The sequence below is a fragment of the Sphaerodactylus townsendi genome, linkage group LG15, assembly GCF_021028975.2.
Source record: "Sphaerodactylus townsendi isolate TG3544 linkage group LG15, MPM_Stown_v2.3, whole genome shotgun sequence".
In the NCBI taxonomy this organism is placed as follows: domain Eukaryota; kingdom Metazoa; phylum Chordata; class Lepidosauria; order Squamata; family Sphaerodactylidae; genus Sphaerodactylus; species Sphaerodactylus townsendi.
Genome location: NC_059439.1, coordinates 29,316,883 through 29,334,520, shown reverse-complemented (window position 1 = coordinate 29,334,520; position 17,638 = coordinate 29,316,883). Strand labels below are relative to the sequence as shown.

At 49.0% G+C, this 17,638-nt stretch overlaps 1 protein-coding gene across 2 annotated transcripts; it reads right to left on the bottom strand.

Annotated features, from left to right (window-relative positions):
* Window positions 1–990: 990 nt before the first annotated feature.
* TMC4 (transmembrane channel like 4) lies at window positions 991–15,541 on the bottom strand. Of its 2 annotated transcripts, XM_048517530.1 has the most exons (16): window positions 15,449–15,541; window positions 14,830–15,061; window positions 13,364–13,512; window positions 13,107–13,268; window positions 11,058–11,143; window positions 10,819–10,964; window positions 9,888–10,035; window positions 9,546–9,719; window positions 8,696–8,859; window positions 8,055–8,178; window positions 6,919–7,016; window positions 4,801–4,987; window positions 3,489–3,619; window positions 2,723–2,878; window positions 2,485–2,563; window positions 991–1,452 (listed from the first exon to the last, which is right to left on the bottom strand). In XM_048517530.1, the coding sequence occupies exons 1-16, from the start codon at window positions 15,495–15,497 to the stop codon at window positions 1,399–1,401; spliced, it is 2,139 nt and encodes a 712-aa protein (XP_048373487.1). In that variant the 5' UTR covers window positions 15,498–15,541; the 3' UTR covers window positions 991–1,398. The 2 variants fall into 2 exon arrangements, with proteins under 2 accessions (XP_048373487.1, XP_048373488.1); XM_048517531.1 differs by lacking the exon at window positions 14,830–15,061 and having other exon boundaries at window positions 15,449–15,532.
* Between the last annotated feature and the right edge of the window lie 2,097 nt (window positions 15,542–17,638).

The window sequence follows — 17,638 nt, the reverse complement described above, 5'->3', positions numbered from 1 at the left end:
GGGAAGTATATGCCTTGCAATTCTAATGTAAAGACTAGAATTTTGCGCTTGTAATTCACACCTTTGGCCACTGGAGGGCAGCAGCAGCAAACGGGCTGCCAAGCTCAAAGAGGCTTGGGAAATATACCGGAATCACCCCATGACATCCACGTGCGGTCTCGTGCGAAAGCGGCGGTCAGCGTGGCGTGGTCCAGGGGAGGGACGGGGGTCTCTCCCCAGCACTGTGGGGCAGATTCTCCTTAGCTGCGGCACCCGATCAGGAGAGGGGGAGGGGGGTCCCGGGGGAGCCAGGCCAAGTGGGGGGGGGGGGCGTTTGAAGCCAATGACGGGAACCCCTCCTTCCCTCCCCGTCGCCTCCGGGGTGACGAGTCCTGAGAGAGCGCGCCGATTGGACTGCTGCCCTTCCTCCTCCTCCTCCTGCCGCTTGATTGGCCGGCGTGGTGCGGATATGTCATTTTGGTGCAGATGTGTCTAAAAATGCACCCCCTGCAGGCACCAGTGACCTGGTGCAAAAAAAATATTGTTTTGGTCGTGGTGGGGTGGCCGCCCATGGGGTGGCTGGGGGGCTGGGGGTGGGGCATCCAACTCAGGTTTTGCCCAGGGCTCCTTATGCCCCTGGCTGAGATAGTTTGCTTTGAACAGGGAGTAAACTTTAAAGGCATGCATTCCAAGCCAAATTTGAACACAGACAATATTTCATAACAGCTGAAACCTAGACCTGTTTCTTTTCAGTACAATTTATGGATGAATTTTTATCCCACCATTCCTTCAAAGAGCTCAAAGCGGCATTCCCCATTTTATTCTCACAGCCATCCTGTTAGGTAGGTTAGTCGGAGAGAAAATGACTGTCCCAAGGTTATTTGACCAGTTTCACAATGAGGATTCGAAACTGGGTCTACACCAGACTGGCTTTCTATGAAAATGAGCCCTACAAAATTAGACATGAAATGCTTGCACAATACCGAGTCGCATTTTCACAAATGTTATTCATTCACAGTTGATGGAACAATATTTGCATGTGTTTTTATTTTTTTAAAGTTAATATTTAAACTTACCCTTTGGTGCAATTTGACTTTTTACACACCAGATCTCATATTCCTTTATGAAAAGGCAAATTCTCCTTAAAATCCTGACCTTTCAGAATATTTGAAATCGGAACCAAACGCATTTCAGTTCTAAGTCCAAGAATTAGTCCTTCTTGAAAAGGCATTAAAAATATTTTGTTGAGCAGTTTAAACTGGACGGAGCCCTCTCTTGAGAGAACAGGTGATGAACAGGAGGCTCTAGCATTCAGAAGCGAAGGTTATGAATAGACAGAGCTGATACGATAAAAATCAATGATAGTCAACAAGTTCCTTCTGGCAAGCAGGATGTTATCTTGTCGTGCATTCTTCTGCTTCATTGGCTCAACTCGGAGATCTGCTTCACTAAGAACAGCTTGTCCTGACCCTCCTGCGGATGAGGAACAGAGAGAAAAGCTGGAAAGAAAGGGACTGAATCTTTCGCACTACTCCATACCAGACTGATGGTACCAAACGTTACCAAGCATTTTCCAGTATTTGCTCCTTTGTATGAATGTGCTCTCACTTTTCATCTTCCCACAGAGAAAAGACCAGTGTTGTTTGGGGAAAATGGCAGGTGCAATTTTGTTAACATCAAAACTGCTAGAGCAGTGATGGCGAATCTTTTTGAGACTGAGTGCCCAAACTGCAACCCAAATCCCACTTATCTATCACAAAGTGCCAACAAAGCAATTTAACCTGAATACTGAGCTTTTCGTTTAGGAAAAACTGGTTGGCTCCCTCTTCCTCTGCCCCACCCGCTCGAGCCTCCAGCAAGTCCCACACGGACTGCTCTGTTCCTGTATAGCATATCTGCCTCATCTGCACACACACACACCCCTTGGGCAGCAGCCACCCAGAGCACAGGCACCAGGCCCGCCAGCCAAGTCTTCCCTGCTCACTGCGGTGCGCGCATGTCATGTTCAGTGGCCCAGGCCAGCCTAGATGTGTGTGTGGGGGGGGGGGGTGATTTTCCACCCACCACATGATGAACTCTGGGCACGTGTGCCCACAGAGAGGGCTCCGCATGCCACCTCTGGCACCCGTGCCATAGGTTCGCCATCACTGTGCTAGAGGGTGGGGAGACTTTCCCTTCATCTTTGGGGAAGTCCAATCACAAAAACCAACTTGGGAAGCAGTTTTAAAACGGTGAAGGGAAGACTTTTTCCATTGTTCCATCAAAACACAACTTTGTTAAGTCTGACTGGCATGAAGGTCTAAAGTGGAAGTAGATCCCTCCCGGCCTATTTGGGGAAGCAAAGATTAAACCAACATGTCCCGAAACTGTACCTTCACTCATTTAGGTGCCTAACCCGCGTCAAACCCTCCTAAAGGGCAGATTGCGATCATGAACCAGCCAACGCAAGAGGTTGGTTTCTGCCCCCTGGCCACACTCCCACGATGCCCCTTGTTAACCACTCACCAATTGGAGCTGCGCTTTCAGACTTTTGACGACAGAGCTATAGGTGCCCGCGAGAGCCACGAGGTAGAACATGAGGATGCTTGAAGATGAAATAGAAGACAGAAGGCAGGGGATTGGGGGTAACAGCACGGAACCACTGTGTGTGCTTCTGTTCCCAGGCACAGCATCCTTTTCTCTTCTCCCTCCCTCCCTGTCCCCATTCTCAGAACCCAAATGCCCACCTCAGCATCCTCCTCACCTCAGCAACAGGAACAAGGGCACCGCAAAGGCCAGAGAGCCTACAAACTCCAGGAATCCCTGGGTGGTCGGGTGCAGCTCAGAAATGGCACTGGAGACTGTGTTCCACATGGTGGGCTCACCTCGAAATGGGCCACAGGCTTTGGAAGGGGGCAGACTGTAGGGGAGAGAGAACGGGGACATAACAGAAGCATTGGGGGGAGTGAAAGACTCAATCGTTTATTACGTTCACTAATGGTAAAGCCCATTTTAAATGAAATAAAATGGGCTCTAGAGCAGCAGTGGCGTAGGAGGTTAAGCTCGTGTATCTAATCTGGAGGAACCAGGTTTGATTCCCAGCTCTGCCACCTGAGCTGTGGAGGCTTATCTGGGGAATTCAGATTAGCCTGTACACTCCCACACACGCCAGCTGGGTGACCTTGGGCTAGTCACAGTTCTTCGGAGCTCTCTCAGCCCCACCTACCTCACAGGGTGTTTGTTGTGAGGGGGGAAGGGCAAGGAGATTGTAAGCCCCTTTGAGTCTCCTGCAGGAGAGGAAGGGGGGATATAAATCCAAACTCTTCTTCTTCTAGATGGGGGTGGGTGGACAGGATCGAGCTGGTCCCCCCCTCCCCTTGTTTCCCAAGCCCTGCGCTGCTTGGGAAACGGGGAAGGGAGGTGGGGGCCCCCACTTCTTCTCCCCTCTCGCTTCCCAAGGCCCACAGGTCTTGGGGAGCGAGGTTGGGGGTGGTTGAAATGATAAGAGTGAACAAAGGTCTTGTACTCACACAAACATGCTGTACAGGGCAGGAACGCAAGAAATTGTTAGACCCAGGAGCAAAACCAACAGGAAAAAGAAATTGGAGCTGGAGGCCCGAAATGTCCGGTCGGCCGGCCGGCAGTTGGCATAGAGGGTTAGCTAGAAAGGAGGAGGAAGAAAATGGGGTAAGAAAGAACTCGTTCACGTCCCAATGCCAAGAGAAGCTACGAATCCTTTCACGTAATAAGCCCCTAGAATAAGGTGCAACGGAATCTACCTAAACACACAAATCATCAGGCCCTGCGCCAGGTGAAAGCATGGTGAGATGAGGCCCCAAAGAGGATGATCACCTGCCTGTCATTTAAGAGGCAAGTGAAGATTTCCATTATGGCAGACCCAGCCTACAGACCAGTGATGGCGAACCTTTTCAAGACCGAGTGCCCAAATCGCAACCCAAAACCCACTTATTTATCGCAAAGTGCCAACACGGCAATTTAACCTGAATACTGAGGTTTTAGTATAGAAAAAACAGTTGGCTCCAAGGCATGCATTACTCGGGAGTAAGTTTAGTGGTAGTCAGTGGCATTGCTTTGAAGCAACTGTGCAATGCTTTGAACGGGTGAATCACGACTCTAGGAGGGTTTACTCAGAAGCAAGCCCCATTGCCACCAACCAAGCTTACTCCCAGGTAAAGGATCACACTTTAGTTCTTCCCATGAAAATCAGTAGGGTTTAACAGCGCTTAACAGGGTTACCTACACTGGTTCCCCAAAACTAGGTCTTAGGTTTAATGCTAATAATCTCCCTGAAATAATTACACTATCACATGACGAACTCTGTGCACATGTGCCCACAGAGAGGGCTCTGAGTGCCACCTCTGGCACCCGTGCCATAGGTTCGCCACCACTGCTATAGACTAAAAGTCTCCAGGGAGCTCTGGGGTTTCTTGGAAGATTATCAGGGGCTCCCCAGCGAGGATAGCAAACTTTCCTTTTTAAGCAAAGAAGAGCACTTCAGAAGGATAGTTTCCAACGTTGTCTTTTCCTTGCTGTTCTGGTTTTCCACTTAAAACAGAGATGCGTTATGTTTTGTCTTTTGTTTTTTAATGCACAGGGGAGAATTAAAAATGTTGCACCCAATCTGCACTGACAGGCAAGGTTTGCTCAGCAAATGGCAATATAGAAAATGTTTCCTAAAGGTAAGAGGTTTGAAAACGGTGTATAAGACCCCCAAATTCCTTATGTGTCCTGTTCTCAGCCTTTCCCCCACCAGGGCAAATGTCCCCTTTCTAAGGAACCCATAAGTCTTTGCTCCCAAACCTCTCTCCACCCAGGAATCACCTTTTTCAGGTAGAAAACTAAAATATATTTGAGAGTGTTGAGCACAGGCAGCAGCGGGCAGAAGAGAGCCCCCGTCCAGCACAAGGTCTGTCCGTACACCAGATCCAGGACATTGGAGGGCACCATGAATTCTTGCTGCCCCCATAATTTCAGCAATGGGCAGGAAGGCAAATACGTCACCAGCATCCTGGAATGAAGAAGAATAACATAACCAGATGCGGATTATGCAAAGCGGAGACACTTGAGAGCGGCGGCCGGGCAGAGTAAACAACATTGAACAAGAGGGATTGGTGATGTAAGACAGCTTCATATGTTCAGGGGGCTGTTGTGGGAGGGAGGGAAGGAAGGAGGGAGGGAGGGAGGGAGGGAAAGAAGGAAGGAAGGAAGGAAGGAGGGAGGGAGGGAGGGAGGGAGGGAGGGAGGGAGGGAAGGAAGGAAGGAGGGGGGGGGGGGGGAAGGAAGGAAGGAAGGAAGGAGGGAGGGAGGGAAGGAGGGAGGGAGGGAGGAGGGAGGGAGGGAGGGAGGGGAGGAGGGAGGGAGGGGAGGGAAGGAAGGAAGGAAGGAAGGAAGGAAGGAAGGAAGGAAGGAAGGAAGGAAGGAGGGAGGGAGGGAGGGAGGGAGGGAGGGAGGGAGTTTTGGCTTGTGTGATCCCAGAATCCAAGTGCCCTCGACCCAGCTAAAGTTGCCACTGGGAAAGCCGATATTTCACGCACAATGCTGGAAGTACACCTTGAGCATCCCTTGTGCTTTTTCGTGAATGCTGCCCCTGTGGAATAAAACTGGGAAGAGGCTTGTGTCTAAACCGCACACTTATTTCAATCCACGCACGTCGGTGATTTAGGAGAAAGCACAATATAAGAGCTCTTGAGCCTTAATTATCTGAAACCACAAGCTTCATTGATTTTTCTGCCCTTGTGCACAAACTAAAAGTAATTTCCAGCATTGTCAGTATGAGGACTGCCTGCTCTCAGCCTTTTCATGGATTCAGGAGTTCTGTCTGGGGTCAGGGCCAAAATAAAAGTTCACTCGGGCTCTTCCCAACCACACAGCAGCTTCAGGGAATGGCATTTAATAAATAAAGAAGAGACTGAATGGGCTCAAAATGCCACTGGGGGGACGGACGGAAGAGCTTCTACCTCCCCCCACCAAAAGACCCTGTTTTTCAATGTCAAAACAGCGCCGGGAGAGTTAGTTTCCTGCTTTTGCCACTCTGCAGAGACTACTCCACATGGACCCAAGAGTGGCCTTGGTGTGCGAAAATGGCAGGAGCCCTCACGGCCCCCATGGTTGTGATCCTCTGACTCTTCCTCATTTTTAAAAAATCCATTCCCTGAAGCTGCTGTGTGGCTGCAGGGAACCCAAATTGGATCTACAGAATCCCAACTGGTTAACAACATGAATGTGTAGCGTGGCTCTCAAAGAAACATTTGGTCAACTTGTTTGTTGTATTTTCAGTGGGCTTCCTTCCTTCCTTCCTTCCTTCCTTCCTTCCTTCCTTCCTTCCTTCCTTCCTTCCTTCCTTCCTTCCTTCCTTCCTTCCTTCCTTCCTTCCTTCCTTCCTTCCTTCCTTCCTTCCTTCCTTCCTTCCTTCCTTCCTTCCTTCCTTCCTTCCTTCCTTCCTTCCTTCCTTCCTTCCTTCCTTCCTTCCTTCCTTCCTTCCTTCCTTCCTTCCTTCCTGGCCTGAAAGATCCCTCCTCTCACCTTTTTTTGTTTTTCATATCCAGCCTGATTAAGAGTTCTGGAGAACCCGGAAGCTTGCACGCTGTTTCAGACCATCTGGGTTAGTCTTAACAAAAGGTATTACATGGCTTTTGGATGGGACCAATGCTGTGGTTTCCACCAGATCTGAAGAAAAATGTCTCTCTAATAGAGGCTTAAGCTTTTCATGGCTTGGGGATAAATAACCTGGGACATAACATCCCAATAAGCTGCTATTAAAGGATCAGGACATTTTTCTCCATGCCTGTAGGCTACCCTAGATAGGCTAGATGGTCTTTACATTCCTTTCAGCCCTGGGTTTCAGTGAGTTAATCCCCCCAATCAGAAGCAGATGATTTCATACGGGCCGGAAGACAGCCTTCTGCCCAGATTCTACACTGCAGGGGTAGCAAGACTTACTTCCTTGGAAATTCCACGAACAGCATGACAAGCAACATGATGAGCAGGTCGAAGATCAACAGTTTGTACATTTCCTGTCCCACTGAAGTCTCCCAGCACTGGAAGGGCAAAAGGAACCATCTCAGACCTTACCTGGCACAGCTACGGATAAGGCATTCTAGGTATCTCTTCTCTTCCCTGCAGGCTGCAGCCCTCCCAGATAATCCAGAACTCCTGATAGCTATTTGTCCTTAGGGGTGCCAGGTCTAGGTTGGAAAATTCCTGGAGATTTGGGACTGGAGTCTGGGAAGTCGGGATTCCAAACTCCAGGTAGAACCTGGGAATCTCCCAGAATTACAGCTCAGACTACAGACCTCAGTTCCGCTGGGGAAAGTAGATGATTTGGAGGGTGTCCCCATTTCACCCAACATTCCCTTCTCACTGGACACAGTGTGTAGCAGACTTCTCTCTGTGATACACCTCTGAAGATGCCAGCCACAGATGCGGGCGAAACGTTAGGAACAAGATCTACCAGACCACGGCCACACAGCCCGGAAAACCCACCACAATCTGTAGAATCTGGCCGTGAAAGGCTTCGACAATACATTCTTCAGGATTCCTCAACCCAATAGGCAAAGCCAGATCTTTGGCTGACCCACCCCAATCTGAGGCAGGTGATACAAGGAAGAAGAAGAAGAAGGAGGAGGAGGAGGAGGAGGAGGAGGAGGAGGAGGAGGAGGAGTAGTTTGGATTTATATCCCCCCTTTCTCTCCTGCAGGAGACTCAAAGGGGCTTACAATCTCCTTGCCCTTCCCCCCTCACAACAAACACCCTGTGAGGTAGGTGGGGCTGAGAGAGCTCTGAGAAGCTGTGACTAGCCCAAGGTCACCCAGCTGGCGTGTGTGGGCGTGCACAGGCTAATCTGAATTCCCAAGATAAGCCTCCACAGCTCAGGCGGCAGAGCTGGGAATCAAACCCGGTTCCTCCAGATTAGATACACGAGCTCTTAACCTCCTACGCCACTGCTGCTATAGAAGGTGCTATTACATAACAGGGATCTGATCAGAGGCAGCCAGAAGTGGTGAGAGAGGAAGTAATGGGCAGACTTTGCTCAGAATAAAACAACAAACAAACCCTCAACCGCTGGTTCTCCTCACCAGGAATAGGTGGCTGTATCCACAGTCCTTGCAGTCTGGATGTTGTGGATCCCCGTCACAAGTGATCTGGGACCAAAGTGAGATGAGAAGGACCACTAGACTTGCAAGACGGAGGAAGACATTCCTGCCAGAAAGAAAGGCAGACGGTTTGAACAAGCAATTGAACAACAACCACCCGGGCAGGCTCGTTTAAGAGCTGCTTGCCAAGTAGGGATGTCAACCTGTAGATGGATCTGGTGTTCTCCCAGAATTACAACTAAACTCTAGAGTACAGAGACTGGTTTCCCTGGAGAAGAAGAGGAGTTTGGATTCATACCCCACCTTTCTCTCCTGTAAGGTGACTCAAAGGGGCTTACAATCTCCTTTCCCTTCCCCACCCCCCACCACAAACACCCTGCGAGGCGGGTGGGGCTGAAAGAGCTCTGAAGAACTGTGACTAGCCTAAGATCACCCAGCTGGCATGTGTTGGAGTGCACAAGCTAATCCGGTTCACCAGATAAGCCTCCACAGCTCAAGTGGCAGAATGGGGGGATCAATCCCGGTTCTCCAGATTAGAATGCACCTGCTCTTAACCACCACACCACGCTGGCTCTCACGCTGGTATGCGGCAAGCCCCACAGAATATCCAGCACTTCCTGTACCTGAGGAGAGTGATTTTGATTTCGAAGCTGAGTGGATATTTCTCTAGTTGCACGATGACCCCAAAAATAATCGGGAGAAGGAGGTTAGCAATTGTGATGACCACGGATGGGAGATAAGCCCCCAACAGCTCCAAGGTAACTTGACCTTTGATTGGAGAGTCCACCTAGAGAAAGAGAGAGAATTCTGGGAAAGAAATTAACAGCAAAGATAGAGAGGGAAAGAGGGAAACCTAATGGGATTTACGGTCTCCTTTCTTGAGATTCTCCAGCAGAGGTTCAACAGGTGCAACTATGGGGAGACCCATGCCTGTTGAATTTCTGCTTGTCGCACAGCTCAGCAGAGTTTCTACGCATGGACTTTTACTGTTTTTGTTAATTGGTCCAGACAGTATAAGATCTGGTTTTCCTTTCGGTCCAGGCTTCCTCTCCCAGTGTGCTCCCAAGAGGGCAGTGCGGTTACTGAACACATCATCAAATAAATCAGGCTTTAAACCTGGTGTAGTGGTTAAGAGCAGGTGCACTCTAATATGGAGAACCGGGTTTGATTCTGCACTCTGCCACTTGAGCTGTGGAGGTTTATCTGGGGAACCAGATTAGCTTGTGCCCTCCAAAACATACCAGCTGGGTGACCTTGGGCTAGTCACAGTTCTTCGGAGCTGTCTCAGCCCCACCCACCTCACAGGGTGCTTGTTGTTAGAGGGGGCAAGGAAAAGGAGCCCCTTTGACTTTGCTTACAGGACAGAAAGGGGGGATATAAATCCAACTCTTCTTCTTTTTCGGGGGTCCCCCCCACCAATAGAAATAGCAAAGGTACTGATAGGGAGACTGCACGCGGAAGTGGTTCCTTTACCGATCCTAGAAGCCACTGGGAATACTCTGTCGCCAGGTAGATGCAGAAAAAGCCAGCTCCCAGCAGACCTAAAACCAGGATGTTGAGCAGACCCCGGAGGATGTACAGAAAGGCCCGTTGTTTGGTGGTCTGCTCTGCCAGACGCCTGCGGAACGCCTCCTCTTCAAGATCCATCTGCAAGGGAAAGAGACTCCTTAGCATCCCCCAATGAAGGCTTCTGTGATCATAATCGCAGGGGGTGGGGGAACCACATTACGGCACGGCAGAAATAAAGGTGCCGCAAGACTCCCGTTTGCCCAAATGGGGGGACATTAAGCACATAGAATGGTCAACAGGCCTCACCCGCAAGTCGTAGCAAATACTCTTGTGTTTTAGTTGCACCGCGCTGGTCTGCATCAGTCCAAAATCCCAGCCAGCAAACACTTTGTTGCTGTAGGATCCAAAGGAAGTGTCTTCACTCACCAAGCTGTGTTTGAGACAATAGACTGACCTGAGGAAGGAAGAGAAGAGAGAAAAGACCATCATCAGAGTTTATTACGGCCGCACGGCCAGCAAAAAGAAAACAAAGACGAATTCAAATTGTTCATATATACAGCAATCCATGGTACAAGAAGCCTCAACTTACAACATTATAACAATCTCCATCATCTAATACTGCTCCCTGTCTTAACATGGATCTACGCTTATTATATGCGAACATACAAAATTTAGCTACGTGCCAAGATGTACAAGGAACCCTGTCTTCCAATAAAATTATTGTAAGAGCTAAGTCAGGGTTACCTGCGACTGAATTATAGTGAGCCCTCCGGGGGAGGGCGGTATACAAGTATAATAAATAATAATAATAATAATTAACAATGGTTGAATTAGAGACTTCCTTTCCTCTTTGTGGAGCTCACAATGCAGTAGGATGTGTGACCTAGTCTACTTCTGAATTGCAAACACCTACCCTCCTGTGCCGTGGGATTTTTTTTGAAATCTTCCCGCTAAATTGGCAGACGGAAAAGCGTCAGACATTGAAAAGAGATTCCTCCGCCAGCTGGGGGATTTCTTTACATTTACTTCTTGACGTTAATTTTTAAATGGTGTTATTTTAACTCGTCAGAAGTTGTAAAGGCTGTTATTATCTTGCAGTGTTAATGTTAAACTATTTATATGCCATTAAAGGTAGTCGAAATCGACTTCTTGACGTTATGTATTGTCCACTTTTCTCAAGGGGTAGCTGCCTCAGGGATGGAAGACGGTCGTTAGGATAGTGTTGAGTCGTTCTCACCTGTGTACGATCCATATCAGACAGAAGAGGAGGTAGAAGAACCCTGTGAGCAGATAGGCCAGGGGGACGTTGTATGAGAAGCTGGCAAAATCGACAGCCGAATTTTGGTAGTAGCCGTAGAACAGGTAGGTGAGTTCCATGAAACCCTGTAGGGAGACATGCACGCAAATAACTGATCACCACTGGAAACGGGCCAGGGGAGCCCGTTCTGGGGATATTCTTGGGATACAGTCCCTCACCTTGCCTGACAGAAGATCCATGATGTAGGAGAAATAGCTGATCAAGCCATGGCTGGTGGGGTCATAATGTAGACAAGAGGCGTTTGCTTAAAGGAAAGGGACAGAAGGAATTAATTTCCCTGACTCACATCCAGGGGCTACAACAGAAACTCTTGTAGACTCCTCTGTCAAATACAGAAGTCCCAGAAAATAAATTTAGCATAACACACTCTGATCTGTCCTAATTTTAAAAGGTTTGCGACGAAAGGGCAGAATTCAGCAATGCAATGGAGGAGAAGAAGAAGAAGAGTTTGGATTTATATCCCCCTTTTCTCTCCTGTAGGAGACTCAAAGGGGCTGACAATCTCCTTGCCCTTCCCCCCTCACAACAAACACCCTGTGAGGTAGGTGGGGCTGAGAGAGCTCTGAGAAGCTGTGACTAGCCCAAGGTCACCCAGCTGGCATGTGTGGGAGTATACAGGCTAACCTGAATTCCCCAGATAAGCCTCCACAGCTCAGGCGGCAGAGCTGGGAATCAAACTCGGTTCCTCCAGATTAGATACACGAGCTCTTAACCTCCTACGCCACTGCTGCTCCACGTGTAGAATTTCTGCCTCTTCTGCACAGAAGGGATAGGGTCTTGTTACCCAGAGGTTCTTCCATGGCTGGGGTGCCAACCTGCCGCAGTTTTCCTCCGAGCTTCCTTGTTTCTCAGTTGCTGTTTTCCCACAGTTCCGTTGTTTCTCTGTGCTCTCTCAAACCACCTTTGAGCCAATTTAAGAGAGCACGGAAAGTGACGGAAGCAGAGGCAACAAGGAATGCGAGGGAAGCATCAGAGAAAAGTTCTGTCCAGCTTGATCATGCGTAGAATAAGTGCAGGAAGCTGCGGCCTCTCCAGATGTTCAGGAACTACTAATTCCCATCAGCCTCTATCCAGCATTGGCCACCCATTTAGCCATGCTAGCAGTGACAGTAGGCTGATGGGAATTGTAGTTCCTGAACATCTGGAAGAGCCGCAGAGAATTCTCTACCCCTGCCGTGAGAAAACCTTGCTACAGGGATGAAAAAAAGACCCACAAATGCTGACCCAGTAAATATGTGTGGTAAAGCGTAAATGAAGCAGAGGTTGGGATCCAGCAGGTTCTCACCCAGTTCCTGAGAGGCCGTGGTTACTAATTATTTGTGTGTGCCGAGAAGGGGTTACTTTTCAATTGGGTCTGTTTCTTCCATTAGAAATTCCATTAGGGTCCAAAAAAAATCATAAAGAGTCCCTGTTGTTTCCTATGCTTGAAACTGGTTAGCTGATAGGTAGAAAACGGGATCTCAATTCTCCCCGTTGGGAATGTTTTAAAAAACATGTTTTAGAAATATGGTAAAGTTCCTTGTTTAAGGAGAGGAGTCTCAGCTATCTTTGGATTTCTAGAAACAAAGATTAAGTATTTAAGAAGTATTAAGCATTTGACAGGCAGTCCAATTTGGGAGAGGAGGAAGTAGTTGTTTCTGTTGGCAGTAGTGATGCATAGGACTTGCTAGTAATGAGATTTTAAAATTATGGACCCAGAAAGATACCAGCTAGAAATAAGTAGGGGAACTTTTTTTTGGTACAGTAAGAGTTTTTTTTACAGTCACAGAGAAATTCATTAATACTCCCCATGACCCCAGGAATGCCCAGCCACCACAGCTCCGTAAAGTGCCCTCAGCTTCCAGCCCCACTGGCACTACGCCACTGTTTGAATCCCACCACCATGGGAACCTGTTACTAAAATGTTTGGATCCCACTACTGGCGTAAAGGGCCATCAAGTTGTAGCTGACTTACGGCAGCCCTGAAGAGTTTTAAAGGCAAGAGACTAACGGATGTGGTTTCCTGTTGCCTTCCCTTACATAACAACCCTGGCATTCCTTGGTGGAATCCCTGCTTAGTTTCGAGCTCTGACAAGATTCAGGCTAGCCTGAGCCATCCAGGTCAGGGGACAATAAATATAGACACATGTTTAGGTGTTTCTGTTCACACTGTCAGCTGTGATAGTTTCTCCTCCGGGGAACCTGGGATTCCAGGCGCGTCCACCTACCTGAGGTGTTGCTCGTATGCCGTGTCCAATTGAGGTGGAGGGCCTCGAAGGCAGCGTTGGGCGCGACCACAAATGCCACCACCAGCAAGGAAGCAACGAAGTTCATCAGCACCAGGAATCGCAGGAAGCTGAAATACGACTGGATCCCAGTTCCAAAGTGGCCTTTGGGGAGCAGAAGGTGGGAGCTGATAAGGTTAGACTCGCCACTACAACCTGGCCCGGCCCCAAACCTAAACCTAATCACACACCACCCGTACCTTCGATGTGGCGCAGCGTGCTCTTCCACATCACAGCATACGACATTACTGCGCCCGCCTGGCTCCTGAGTTGGCGTAGCGTCCGTCGTTTTCCCGCGCGCCAGAGGTGCCAGCCGCTCAGCCTACTGGCTGCCTGCTCTTGCAGAAGCCTGAGGGGAACACCAAAGTCTTGTCGCCATCCGACTGCATGCTTGGAGCTCTGCTTCTTGAAGGTTATGGCCAGATCCCCACATCTTTTCTGAACTTACAAAGTCTTCCACAGAAATGTGAGGGTGGAAAGCACTAACAAGTTGAGGCCGACCCCTGTAGGGGTTTTCCGGACAACAGATGTACAGAGGTGGTTTGCCATCAAATGCCACTGCACAGCGACCTTTGACTTCCTTGGTGGTCTCCCATCCAAATACTGACCAGGGCTGCCCCCATTTAACTTCTGAAACCTGAAGAGCAAGAGCGTTTCTACAGAAAATGACGCCCAGGGCAAGCACTGAATTGCTCCCGTCCCCCAATCCAACCGGTCTTCCCCATCTTGGAAGACTAGTTCTCTGTTGGTAGGTCTACCCACTCCTTTCAAATTGGTTAAGCATAACCAAGCTCCCTGGAGCTAGGTTTACCCATTACTTTCAACTCTGGCTAACAGCTGTCTGGAGGGCTAGTCTACCCACCAATAAGAAGAACTCGTAGACCTGCTTCTTAACAGTGGGTAGACCAGTCCTCTGAGCAGTGGCTGCTTTCTGCTTTGCAAAGAGGTGACCTGAGTGCCCCTAGGCAAGTAGTGCCCAGGGCTACCGGCCTGGTTTTCCCCACCCTACATACGCCAGTGCTGAAGAGACACGATGAGCTTAGGCTATCCAGACCATGGCCTACAGCAGTGGTGGCAAACCTTTGACACTCCAGATGTTATGGACTACAATTCCCATCAGCCCCTGCCAGCATGGCCAATTGGGGCTGATGGGAATTGTAGTCCATAACATCTGGAGTGCCAAAGGTTCACCACCACAGGCCAACAGGAACATACCACATGAATTATGAGCTGGTGGCAGTAGAGCAGTGGTGGCGAACCTATGGCACTCCAGATGTTCAGGAACAACAATTCCCACCAGCCCCTGCCAATTGGCCATGCTGGCAGGGGCTGATGGGAACTGAAGTCCATGAACATCTGGAGTGCCATAGGTTCGCCACCACAACAGTAGAGGACGGTGTTTTGCCGCCCAATCCACCAACTTGGAGAGGTTGCACCTTCCTTTGCAACTATCTGTGCTCGCCAAAAGAGGCCAACCCACCAGAACCACTTCAAGAAATCTGATTTTCTTCCCAGATGTTCTTGTTTCCCAGAATCCTCTGCCACGAGGAAACTCAAGAGGTCTGGAGGACGCTTCGCTCTCTCAACTCCTCTAGCTATCTATTCCCCTGGGAGCCTGGGCATCTTGTGTTCTTTTTAACCCTCTCCAAAACAACCCAGCAGCTACCTGAGCTCTCGTTTTTCCTCAAGACAGAGGGGCAGCTCTCTCAGGGGCTTCCTGTCTTCCTCTTCCTCCCCGACCACGGAGGGGGGCACCAGTTCCCGAGCATCCTCTGGGGGTTCCGCTGCGCCCTCCAAAGCTGCTCCCCAGGCTTCAGCCTTGTTGCCACGGAAACGCAGGGTCTGGTTGCTCGGTAGCTGGAGGAAGAGAGATGGGCTACGGCGACCCAGGCTGGACCCTGGAGAAAGCATGCAGAATGGAGTTTTTGGGTGCATACGGGAGTCAGAAAGAAGAAGTCCAAAGACATCCCCCTAATAAAGGGTCAGTCCATAAGCCAGTTTGTCACAGAGAGCTTTACTCCATAAGAATTTGTCAAATAAGAATTTCAGAGGCACTGTGATATACCGGTGATATACCTGTAACTCCTCCCTTACCTCTGGGGGCAAGCCACTCACCTGCTCATCCTTTAAAAATTGACTATCCTGTGTGTTTGCTCCAAGTTCATAGCTGGTGCTGAGCAAATGCCCTTGTTGACAACCAATGTTGCAGTTGGCACAGTAGAATAATAATGCTAGAAATCCTTGAATCCAGCCAGTACCCCCGAAGAAGGAAGCTCACCCCATACCTGTGTCATCGCCCTGGGTCCCCAAATCCCTTTCTTGACGGTCTTCCATGGCTGCAGGTTTGCCTGTTTTCGCGCTGTGTACTTCACCCCTTGTCAACAGGAACAGGTGAACAAGGAACAAGGAAGTGAGAGTCCACAGGCTGGCACGGATTAATAATTTCTTCGGATGGTTTGCCCCACAGACAAAGGCAGTCACTTGGCAAAGAGTTGCTGGGAACACAGAGACGCGGCGGCAGCGGATTCCTTTGCTGACTCTCCAAGGCACAGTTGCCACCTGGGACTTTCGAAATATATATTTATATTTCAATGTTTAGACTGCCTTTCTTTATAAATGGGCTTAGGGTGGCCAGCAATAGATTTACAATGAAAGCTACGGTAACTCAGAATCAATAACTAAGGGGAATTAATTAAAGGGAAGGGGAAAGGAAGATCATCTATATTGGACACTGTATTGCCGAAGGCTTTCACAGCTGGAATCACTAGGGTGTTGTGGGTTTTCCGGGTTGTATGGCCAAGTTCCAATAGCATTTTCTCCTGACCTGCACTTGTGGTTGGCATCTTCAGAGGATCTGATGGCAGTGAAGCAAGTGGAGTATATTGGACACTGTATTGTCGAAGGCTTTCACGGCCAGATTCAATTGGTTGTGGTGGGTTTTTCGGGCTGTGTGGCCGTGGTCTGGTAGATCTTGTTCCTAACGTTTCGCCTGCATCTGTGGCTGGCATCTTCAGAGGTGTGTCACAGAGAGAAGTCTGTTACACACTGTGTCTAGGGTTAGAGTGGGTAGACACAGTGTGTAACAGACTTCTCTCTGTGATACACCTCTGAAGATGCCAGCCACAGATGCAGGCAAAACATTAGGAACAAGATCTACCAGATCATGGCCACACAGCTGGGCAAACCCACAATAACCAGTACATTGGACACTGTTGTTGCCCCTAACCATAGGCTTGGTGGAACAGCAACATCTTACAGGCCCTGTGATAGATCTTGCAGCGCCCAGATCTTGTTCAAGCCATTTCCTACATTGTACAACATCCAACCTGGGCTCACCACACATGAATATGCAACAGAAAACTACAAGTGGTCCATCTCCTTGGCAAATGTGCCTGTATGACACAGGTTTGCAGATACCTCGTTTGTGTTTTGTACATCATATATATTCCTTCACGTGCTTTAATGATGTGGGAAGCAGCTCATAGTTTTCTCAGGGGAAGGGCGAACATTGAGAATCTCTGGCTCATTCCGCACATGCAGAATAATGCACTTTCAAACTGCTTTCAGTGCTCTTTGAAGCTGTGTGGAATAGCAAAATCCACTTGCAAACAGTTGTGAAAGTGGTTTGAAAATCCATTATTTTGCGTGTGTGGAAGGGGCCTCTTAGTTGAGATCTGGGCAGTTCCCTTTTCCCTGAGCTACAGATGTTTAAGCCTGAGGGTGGCTAGAGGCATGGGTCTTTTGGCAAGAACCAGTAATCTGGGCCCAGGGCTCATAGCTGGTGGTTCCCGGTGAGGCAGCCCAGTGGGTGCAGAATCAGTACGTCATCTTGGAGTATTCTATAGTTTTGCGGTTGTCTAAATTATATTTTTGTTTTTTCTTAGAAGCTGCTTTGAACCCCCCGTGGGCTGAAAAACCAAAATGATACTCTCAGTCACTAACTCATCAAGCTCCCTCAGGTAAGCCATTCTGAGGGAAATGCAGGGCCTAGAGTTATGGACTAGGCCTAGAAAGGTCCAGGTTCCAATCTCTGGTTATCCATGGAAATTTATCTGGTAGTCTTGAGCCATCTTTTCCTTCTCAGCCTCATCTACCTCACAGGATTTTGGGGTGGACACAGGAGAACTACGCACCCCACTATGAGAAGAAGGGTAGTATATATAAGTGTGGCCATCTCAGACTGAGTTCCCCTCCTAAGCGATAACGTTACATGTATGTTAAACATTAAACACACTGTCTTAAGTATTGCAATGCATGTGCTCCTGTGGAAGATCTAAGGCAGTAGTGGCGAACCTATGGCACGGGTGCCAGAGGTGGCACTCAGAGCCCTCTCTGTGGGCGCACGCAAACAGAGTGTCCCCATACACCTCTAGGCTGGCTTGGGCCACTGGGCTTAATTATTAGCATTATTGTTAGCATTAGCTAATTGATTATTAGCATTATTAGCATTAAATCGAAGACCGAGTTTTGGGGAA

Coding starts and splice junctions, on each gene's coding strand:
- TMC4 (XM_048517530.1), bottom strand. CDS start 15,497: ATGGAAGACCGTCAAGAAAGGGATTTGGGGACCCAGGGCGATGACACA. Junction 13,269..13,363: donor CACGCTGCGCCACATCGAAG/GTACGGGTGGTG, acceptor TGCTCCCCAAAG/GCCACTTTGGAACTGGGATC. Junction 11,144..13,106: donor GCATACGAGCAACACCTCAG/GTAGGTGGACGC, acceptor CTTTCCTTTAAG/CAAACGCCTCTTGTCTACAT.